This window comes from Seriola aureovittata, chromosome 6 (assembly GCF_021018895.1).
Source record: "Seriola aureovittata isolate HTS-2021-v1 ecotype China chromosome 6, ASM2101889v1, whole genome shotgun sequence".
Lineage (NCBI taxonomy): Eukaryota > Metazoa > Chordata > Actinopteri > Carangiformes > Carangidae > Seriola > Seriola aureovittata.
The window spans coordinates 7,960,568-7,970,850 of NC_079369.1; the positions used below are offsets into that span (position 1 = coordinate 7,960,568).

A 10,283-nucleotide genomic window follows, 5' to 3' on the forward strand; every position below is an offset into this window, starting at 1 on the left:
TATTAAAGCACTTCTTGGTTCCAACTTCCAGGTTATTTAAGCATTAAAAAAATATATTACCATACCAAATGTTAGTTAAATGTATTCTACATTTATTTTAATATAATTTGATATTACAGTAACTTCTGGGATCATACCAGTTAAGGGGGGCCAGGGTTTTGTATTTTACCACACTTAACTGACAAAATCTAGCCCAAATTCATAAAACCTTGTCTTCCATATATGTTTATTTTCAGATCTACTAAATAAAATAAGTTGCACTTGGTAGCCTTCAAAAAAAATGACAGATTTGGTGGGTTGATATTCTGCTGCTTCACAGCTATGGCAGAGGATGTGGTTAATGATATAAATCTATACTTCTTGTAAATCAGAAAGATGAACCATGTGTGAACAAACCTGGCCCAGTCCACAATCAGGCACGATCTGCTTCAGACTAGATGATAAAAAAGGGTGAAAAGGTAATTTGGATTGCACTTATACACCATTTCACAAGGATATAAAAACACCAATAAAAGCACACACGGGCTAGCACAAACTGTATAAAATTATGCAAAACTGCAGCATGATAAGTCCATTTACTAGCCCTCTTTTCCCAGATCACTACATCAATCCAATTGGTATTGAAACCAGGAAATACTCTGGCAAGAAGACACATTTTTATTGTCCCCATGGTCTCCCACCATCCCATATCAACAGCTGAATCCCTCGTCCAGATTCCTCCTTGCATTACACAAAGATAAATTATGCAATTAACTTCATCCGTCTCACAGGCTATAGCACTTGACTGGCTAAAGCCAATATCAGTGTCTTCTGATAATAATTAAACAGCTACTTTGAATTAAGTTGCGATTGTAAAATAAAAGACATACCATTCAGGTTTACATCAGCAACATCAAGCTGAGTTTCATGTACTTCAGTTTCTCACAACATCAATATGCTAATCAAAGATCTACCAGGAAAAGAATGACTAAACGTTTCCAACTGGTATCAGACCAAATTATCTAATTTCATCAAATCGATACCCGCATGCATGCGTCTGCTGACATTACTTGATTTTGCGAAATGCTGCGAATTCACTGCCCCCTGCAACGTGTCTCAGTGTGCAAGTCAAATCACTATTCCCGCTCCTAACTCCCTCATATTCAATCTCAAGCTGAGTTTTAAGGAACAGCTTGGCATCTCTCACTCCATATTTCTCTTCAGCCTAAATCCGCAGAGTCTTTCCATATCCAAACTGCTTCCTCTGCATCATGGCAAGGAATCCCTGACTAAACTGTTGCAGGCGGTCAGTCTCACCTCCATATGAAGAACTTTTGGTGGACAATGAAGCCATAAAGCTTCACTGAGATGCGTTTGACTTCATTTTCATACTTAAATGGTTTGGCGCTTGTTAATGGGGAAAGTAAAGGACATGGGGTTCATTCACATATAATTGAAAATAAGATTTCAATGTACAGTATGAGTAATAACATGTTATGATATACTGCTGTTTCACAACTCAGACAGAGGAAACGGTTTGTGGTGTTATCTATGCTTCCTGTTGTTTACAAATGAAATAAAGGATGCAAGAGCTGTTCCAACAGATGTGAAAAAGCAATATGTACACAAGACCCAGAGCGAGCAGGTATTCGAGACTGCCTTGCAGCATATGAAGATTTTATTTATGATTAATTGAAATTGAAATTTTCATTTGGCAATGGAAAGCGTAAGGCATATGTAAGCCAAAGAAAAGGGATGTAGTAAAGAATTACAATTATTTGTCACAAAATACGTATGTAAATTAATTAATATACTGCCATGACACACCATCCAATTTTTGCTATACTACACTCTAAGGTCCTGCCCTTAATATTGTATTATTAACGCTCATATGTCAAAGCTGTTGAACACCAGCCCCATGACAAAATCATCAGGTCCTTTTTCCAACCGTCATGATTGCTGTCTGTTGTAGTGAGTGCTGCCACTGACTTTGAAGCAGCGACAGTGATGTTGTTTCTCTGGTGGCAAAGAGCATAATTTCTGTGAACAGCAGTTTTCTTTTTCCAAAACACCTGCCATAAACTAACAGTGCTATAATATGTCTCAGTCATCAACTTTGGTGAGAGGGATATCATGCTGAGATCTGAATGAATCTGCAAATACAGTATGTACTGTTACAGAGTAGCTGACTAGCTCTATAGAAATGTTTCTGACTAACTTTATGACTAACTGAATAGATACAGAATCCAGGTTACTTAATTGTTTCTTTGGTAGCTCAGGGGTCACATTTCACAAGTACTCAAGGTGAAACTCAAGGTTAAAGCCCCTCCTTATGACTGTGCTACGGTGATGTTTGCATTGGCCCTATTCAGGTTACAAAAGCACTTCCTTTTCTCTCTAATACAAGGAAGCATTTAAAGGCTGATCTTGTCAGTGATGTGTGCAGCTGTTCTTCAGTAGCTCTGTTGGACTGATCTCACCATGTTTTCCCACTGTAAACTGGTCACATTGATGCTTGCACTGACTCTTCATGGTCAAGGTAATTCTCATGTTTATATGGCAATTAAATAAAAAAATTGAAGTTTTTATATAATTCAATTTTTTTCCTCTTTATCCAGTGTATACAGGAGAAATCTTTGGAGGCCACGAGGCTGTGCCACATAGCAGGCCACACATGGTGCTTTTGGAGCAGCACATGGGGGAAGACAGAATAAAACACTGCGGTGGATTCCTTCTGAATGAGGATTTTGTGATGACGGCAGCCCACTGCCAAGCCAAGTCAGTTTTACACACTTTATGTTGAAGTACTGAGAATTCTGGTTTTCTTAACCCAACAACAACCACTGAGACTAATGTATTGGCAGTGGTGACATAAATTCAATGTCTTTTTTATGTCTATTTTTGTGAATACAATGCTCTGACCAAGAAACTAATCTGTTTCCTCCCAGATAACTTTTTCATATTAACTTTTATCATTTCAGGTCCTACAAAGTCTTACTAGGTCTCCACGATGTCCATAACAGTAAAGAAATACAGCATGTATTTGTGGAACAAGCATTTCCACATAAAGAATACGATGAAAAAGAATTAAAAAATGACATAATGCTTCTTAAGGTACTAGTAATAGAATTGTATTTAAAACCCTTGTACTTAATGGTAGAAATATCTATTTTTTCATCTCTTCCCCCTTGTGTTTATCATGTTAGTAACAAGTGGTGTATTCAATCAAAAGGACACAGCAATATTGTACATATAAATGTTTATAATTTTCGAATATATTTTTTTCTCTCCCTGTTCCTCAAGTTGAAGTCCAAGGCACAGTTCAACAAAAATGTGAAACCCATTGCTCTCGCAGGCAAAGATGATGCCTCACTGCCTAAATCATGTATAGTCTCTGGCTGGGGAAGAAGCGACAAAGTAAATAGACATATGACTCCAAAGCTCATGGAAGTCAATGTAACACTCATTGACAATGACTGGTGTACCACAGAAAAGTTGTACTGCTCTAAAGGAGAGAATGGACCGGCTGAGGTATGTACATTTATGAAACATAACATGTACAAAACCACTTTGGTCAACTGATAATTAAATCACAGTTACTGAGGTAATCACTGCAAACTGTATGTACTTCCAGGGAGACTCTGGCGGTCCATTGGTCTGTGAAGATGGAAAGGCGTACGGGGTGGTGTCTGCCTCTGGTATCTTAAACTCAAATGGAGCCCAAATCTATTGTTTCACGAAGATACCTGACTATAGAAACTGGATTGATGGGATCATTGGACATATTGGAAATGGTCCAAATGCATCAAATCACAACATTTGAATTTACAGTTTTTCAGGGTATTGTATAACATTACAGAATTATAGAGTTGATGATTGAGATGCTAGTATTACCTGCCACAGCAAATGCTTGAAACAGATTTAATCAAAATATGCTTTACTTTGATGATACCACATGATACAAATTTTTGTGTATAAAGTTGAGTCAGAAGACTGAGAATAGTGTACGCTGGTGCAGTGTGGACTCTACATTTTCTGTCGATATGCTTTAGGTTTTATGAAGAAATATAGAAATTTAAACCAAGCAGGCCGGATTTAAACAAGCCAATCATGAAATACAAATTGAGTATATATATTAAAGGTTCTGTCAACAAGATTTTAAACATTAATATAGCAGCAAACAAGTATTTTCTATGCAAAGATATAGTGGAGTAATGGCATTTAACTTAAGTAACTTTATTCAGTTGAGCCTCTTGTTTGGCGTTTAGTGGCCACTTTCACTGAGCCCTGTAACACTTTGCTGACTGAGAACATGTATTGGGAGGCCGGAGGTGAGGCTGACAGCATTTGTTTTGGTCTGAGATGGTGGTGGTTTAGTGCGCCATCTAGTGGCAATGGTGATTGTTTACAGAACCTTTAAGTCAATCCTAAACAGATGTAACAGCTATTGTTTTCATATATAATGTGGCCTATGCTCTTAAAACATATACATGTGAATACATTATTGCTTTGTGCATTCTCTTTTACACTAGACAAAATGAGAACACAAGATCCTCTAAGTTTGTTTTGTACCATCTTTTGAAACAATAAACTGTTGCTCTCTCATCGTGTTCTCTCAGTGCCTCTTTACACTTCTGTCTGAACATGAATTAAGCCAACAAAAACGACAACACTACCTCCTTGTGAACAAATTGTACTGATGCAAAAATTGTTCACTTGTTGAAGTCAGAGCTGAAAGCGTGTGCTCATTTATAAGCTCTAAACCTAATCAAGTCTTCCTATTTTCAGACTATTTAGACATGAAATAAATTTAGGCCATTTTGCTTTGTTACCACTCCAAAGTTAGCAAGAGCATATGATGCTATTAAGAAATAAATAACAAATCATAATGTACTGTCAGTATATTTGTGTTGAGAAAAATTTAAGGACAAAATAACCCTCCTGTTGCTCATTAGCGATGTTAGTCACCCAGTGTTTTGCACAATTACAGCAAGGTCTGCTTTCAACAGCAGTGGTGCAAACCAGATGTTACATGATGAGAAGTTGGGGAAACAAAGTAGATTACTCAGACTTCTTAGAAGTTTTCACAGAGAGAAACTTCTACTTGAAACTTCTGAAAACTGGTACTTGCCCCCACATTATTCATGTGGATCAATTATATCCATTTAAATTCTCCGGTAAGTTTAAATCTGTTGCAACAGACACCATTACTACAAGAATTTTACCTACCTTATTTACATAGTCACTCATCTATACCTACAGTATGAAATTTTCTATCATATATGCTTTACAGTCATGATACTGGCCTATTTTCTATCATGGTAAAATTATTAAAAACTTTATCTGGTTCCATAGGTAACAGTGAGGAACTTGTAGTTAAATGCATTTAACTGTTTGCACAGTTATCCATCTGTGACCAGCATATTTCAAATAATGGCGCTTTAAGCAGCATTTTGCCGTAGACATATTAATGCTCAAAAGTGGAAGAAATCTTTTGAATTTGGTGATTGTGGTGATCAGTTTGACTTTAGCACCACCATCAGACAGTTTCTATTTCTTTCATGACAACATTGGTGATTACCAATTAGAAAATGCACAGGCAGTAAGTACATGCACACTCTATATGTACACACACACATATATATATATATATATATTTTTTTTTTTCAATTTTCGAGCAATTTGAGATGAATACTGAGAGCCTAGGTTCTCAAAGTCGGGTGCACCACTATAGGTCCTTGAGTGGGTTTACCAGGGGGGTCTCCATAGCAAATTCATGAATTATTAAACTTCTGCATTATTTCAACTACATATATCTCTCTCTCTCACACACACACACCATTTCAAGTACCGAAAATCTTTCAATGATCATAAAAAACAACAAAAAAAAAACAGATAGTCGTTAAGCTCGCCTATAGAGCATTTTCTAGCTCTCCCTCCACCCTTGTTTGTCGTCTCTCCTCTGTTACTGATGTGTCTGGCTCTATTGTGTCCTCTGCTCTCGCTTTTTGGTTTTGCCCAGGTAATGAAGGGGTAGAAGGACTTTACATCTTTATCTCTCACCGAATTAACACATAATTATAACGTGTTCCCTAAGCAAATATTTAAATATTTTCAAATCTTAATATATGGTTGATGCAGTTTAGTGTGTGAACTGCTCACCTCTCTGTCACCATCTCTTCTGTCTTCTTCCTGCTTCTCCTCCTTCTGTAGCTCATCACCCTCCTTGTCTCTGCTGCCCTCTGGAAAATCATTAAATCGTAGTACATGAAGCTCAAAATAACATATTCTGAGTTGGTTTGACTGCATGCACATAAACACAAAACTATCTAACAATACAGTTCCAATTCAAATTCAGTGCACTATGAATCCATTAAATTTTCTTTCAGTAATACTAAATGTGAATGGAAAAGAACAGACTAAACTATTAATTTAGTCTCTTTTGTTGTCAATGTCAAACAACTTCTCAACATTATATTCTAATGTCTTAGTATCACAGCATCATGTCAACAGTTCATGCAGCAGATTTGGACTAATGAAACCCAGTTCGTTGTTTCCTCATAGTCACGTTTATTTATCATGCGTCACATTCACAAGCATTCATGTTGCACTTTAATGTTCATCAAACTATGCATGCAGTGACCTGAGTTCAATAGTTTATAAGAATTAAGGTTTGTTTTGTGTTGCCTATATGCCAATTCAAAGTCAAGGAGCCGTAGCAGGAAGATGGGCTCAATAAAGCTTTTTTTTTTTTTTTTTTGACAAACAGGGTTGTAACGTTAACTCTCATGTAGGTAGGTGAACAACCAGCTAACGCTAGCTAGTTCAACTACAGAACTCACGTTACTTTAGCGTTACTGTAGTTGTCATGGAAAATTAGTATTCACGCATTCTGCGTCGCTGTTGCTGACGACATTCATTGATTGAACAGGCTGGTTTAAAATATCCTGTACAAGCCTGTTTCCCTTACCTTGTGATGTCTTTCGGAAAAGATCCAAAGACTTAATTGTTTTGTTTTTCTTTTATTGCTCCCTAGGAACGCCATTTTACCTAGTAGTAGTAAAATTACCCACTCTGTCGGCGGCTGCTGCATTAGAGTCAATGACTCAGTGCACTGACCAATGAAAACCAAAGTATACCTACATGCATGACATCGATTGGCTCCTACACCGACAATTACCCCACCCTCTGTCTCTCTAAAATTTAGCCAAACACAAATACATACCGAGCTTCTATGGCCCCGCAGCAGAGCGACTAGTGAGAATTATAAAGTGCAGATTGTCCTAACCTGACGCTGTACGATGAACAGTAAATGTTATCGGTGGCTATGACATAAACTTGCAGTCTCAAGGGAGAATCATCGTCCTCTAAACCTTGAAAAAAGGATATTGCTTCAAATTGCAATGATCAAATGATGGTTCATTAAGTACTTAAGCAAAATGTTTCATAACACAGCTATGTCCTAATTTGCTTTTTTTTTTCTTCACATTGGAGTTATACAGCGTTATGTTGATGGGCAATATAGCCTAAGCATGTTTCTGATTCTATTAAGGGTCCTTTTAGATCTTGTAGCCTGCCACTGAATAGAAATAAAGACTGCAAAATTCGAATTACTTTATTCTGTATGGGTAGATGGACTATTTAATGTGGCGCTGAACATTTATCATACTAATAATTGAGAGTAAGAGCTTTTAGGGTATTCAGAAACATTCATAACAAGGCTTGACGAGGACTTTTCACATTTCAGCATAGCTGCACATTAACAGTGGAAACACTACATGACAACCTACTTTAGTTACATCACTGATACTCACCATAGCTGTTATAACATACCTAGGTGGCTGGTGGATCTCCATCTCATCACTCACTCCTGAAATGTAGGACAAACAAGTAACATTAGCGTGTGTGACGATAGCTTTATAGAAAATATTACTTATTTCTAAGTTTTCCCTGTATCCCCCACCCAAAGAGTATCCACCACAATTGTTGTATCCTCTTCTGCAGTGTTTGTTCCATATCTTTTGTCTCATTTCTATCCACACTGAAGTCTCAGTTTCACTTTACAACACATTTTGCACCAAGGACAGAAGGTTTTCTGAATCTCTTTCCATAAAGCATCAAATACAGGATTTTTAAGCAAGTAATGCAAGACATCATTAAAATGCTGCATATAGGATAATGTATCAGTCAAAATATTTAAATAATATACAGTATATGATAAATATAACACTCTATATGGGGCAATTTTGCATAATGACTGCTTTTACTTTTGATACTCTAAGGATATTTCTCTACTCATCCAAATGTACTTTCTTTACTTTTGAGTGAGTATTTATTGTGTATAATTGGTACTTTGTTCTAAGTTTGATGGCATATTTTTCTTTGTCTGTTTTCTGATGCATAGTTCCATGTTCATCATTTTGCTTTCCTCAGTTACAGCAATTATATTGTGTCATATTTCATTGTTGTGTCTGAACTTTTTTTTTCTACTTTTGATTAAATTCTTTTGCAGTACTCTTTCTCTAAAGTCAGTGAGGTTTTTATTAAAACATCAAAACATTTGGTGTCTGTTTTAAGAACTGCATTAAGAGTTGTGAGAATGATGTTTCTGATGTGTGACTTGTATGAAAACGATTGAGGAAAACTGTTAAGAGGCTTGAACAAACTAATACTACTCTAGTCCACTAGGTGACAGCACTGAATCTTGACAAAATTCCTCACTGGTCCCTTTGGCATTAACATGCAATTTGCAACATAGTTTGGGTCATATTTAGGGTTAGACTTAAAGACAGTAGACCCTTTACCTAGTGGTACCTAAACCAGGTGCAGCAAAGATTATAATATCATTCACATTCAGTGTGGAATATGGCAAGGCAGGAAAATTAGTAAATAAATAGGATGGGTTAGAATGACAAAAAGGTTATATTCCTTGACCTGAAAGTCTGAAAGGAAGACTTTCAAGAGGTTAAAGCTAGTAAAAAGATAAAAGAAGCAATAAAGTAGGGAGATTATGAGGATTTATTTTTAACCACAATGACAACTGCAGACCACTGAGAAAAAATATAATTACATATACTTGCATTAAGCTGTTTTGAAACTGTGATCCTGGACTATCTAGAAACCAAACATGCTTGCTGTAGGCAATTATGATTAGAAAGTTACTACTGTCAAGTTAAAAATAGAAGTAGATACTGCTGCAGTAAGCACTTTAACTTCTGAACTACCCTTTTCTACCTCAGCACCTCCTACACACAAGTGCACCTCATGGCTTCCTGTGCAACACCACAGTTTTCCATTGTGGCAAGCTTAACTGACAACTTTAGTCAGGTGAGAACCTGCAAAACAGACCGACTGAGATATTTGAAAAGAATGTACACAGAAGAACTGTGTTTATGCTAAGTAGTAAATGTTTTTCTGGTGCAGACTTGTTATATAATTTAACATGCCTGTCAATCAACCTGTCAATCAGCCGATTAATCACAGAATAATAGTGCTGTGTGCAGCACTATTTCTTCTTTAAGTGTCCCAGACAATTAATGTTTTTTTGTATTTTTGCCTTGTCATTTTTGTAATTTCATTTGATAGAAGAAGAGGGACAGAAGACAGAAGGGGGCACTCTAAGCAAACCTATAGCTGGCTTCCTCATGCAAGTTGGAGTCTGGACCAGCATCTCCTCTAAGAGGTTCATTGACTGCAACCTACAAGTGCTATGTCCTGCACTTGACTCTGTTTGATGTTGATTACTATTCCGGAGCCGCAGCTTTGCAGAGGCTCAGCGTTTCGGTGCTTCACTGGTTGAATATGACTGTGATGCCTGCTTTGTTTATTTTAGAAGATTATTCATTTATCATTATTTATTTTACTGCATAATACCAATCAATGCATATTTGAACACAATACACCAATACATTCCAGAGATACGAATTATATGCATAGAAGATATATGTAGTTTTTATTCATTCTACCAAACATCTGTGTTGCAAATATCACATATATGAAGTTACACGTCCTGAACTGAAAGATAATGATGCAAAAGGCTGCCTGTGTGCCTTTAAGAGGCAAGATCACATTGTTATTCTGGGTTTGTCCACAAGCCGACTGTGGAGGTGGACAGATAGTGGTTCTGAGGGTGGTGTGTGGGGGAGAGCGAAGATGTGGGAGGAGCGTGTGTAGGAGTCTCCTAATATGAGTCTCCAGGGGCCAGTATGGATTAAAAAAGAGAGCGAGAGAGAGAGAGAGAGAGAGAGAGAGAGAGAGAGAGAGACACTGCGATGGGGATAAGATGTCCTTTGGATGCATCCCAT

The 10,283-nt window shown here is 37.1% G+C and overlaps 1 protein-coding gene and 1 long non-coding RNA gene across 2 annotated transcripts in view; one reads left to right on the plus strand and one right to left on the minus strand.

Annotated features, from left to right (window-relative positions):
• The window catches only part of LOC130171393 (uncharacterized), a 30,309-nt gene extending 23,125 nt beyond the window's left edge, over positions 1–7,184 (minus strand). The window contains exons 1-2 of the long non-coding RNA XR_008828131.1: positions 6,950–7,184; positions 6,142–6,221 (exon numbers count right to left, since the gene is read on the minus strand). This is a non-coding gene — a long non-coding RNA (uncharacterized LOC130171393). The remainder of the gene's footprint in view (positions 1–6,141; positions 6,222–6,949) is intronic.
• On the plus strand, positions 2,411–4,578 carry LOC130171390 (granzyme B-like). The gene is made up of 5 exons (XM_056379377.1): positions 2,411–2,518; positions 2,598–2,757; positions 2,961–3,093; positions 3,283–3,510; positions 3,614–4,578. Exons 1-5 carry the CDS (start codon positions 2,461–2,463, stop codon positions 3,800–3,802), a joined length of 768 nt encoding a protein of 255 aa, XP_056235352.1. The 5' UTR covers positions 2,411–2,460; the 3' UTR covers positions 3,803–4,578.
• Positions 7,185–10,283: the final 3,099 nt, after the last annotated feature.

Bases quoted from the DNA above. Each gene is read 5' to 3' on its own strand.
- LOC130171390 (XM_056379377.1), top strand. From the start codon at position 2,461: ATGTTTTCCCACTGTAAACTGGTCACATTGATGCTTGCACTGACTCTT. The intron at 2,519-2,597 runs GTAATTCTCATG...CTCTTTATCCAG, and splicing joins ACTGACTCTTCATGGTCAAG to TGTATACAGGAGAAATCTTT. The intron at 3,094-3,282 runs GTACTAGTAATA...CTGTTCCTCAAG, and splicing joins ATGACATAATGCTTCTTAAG to TTGAAGTCCAAGGCACAGTT.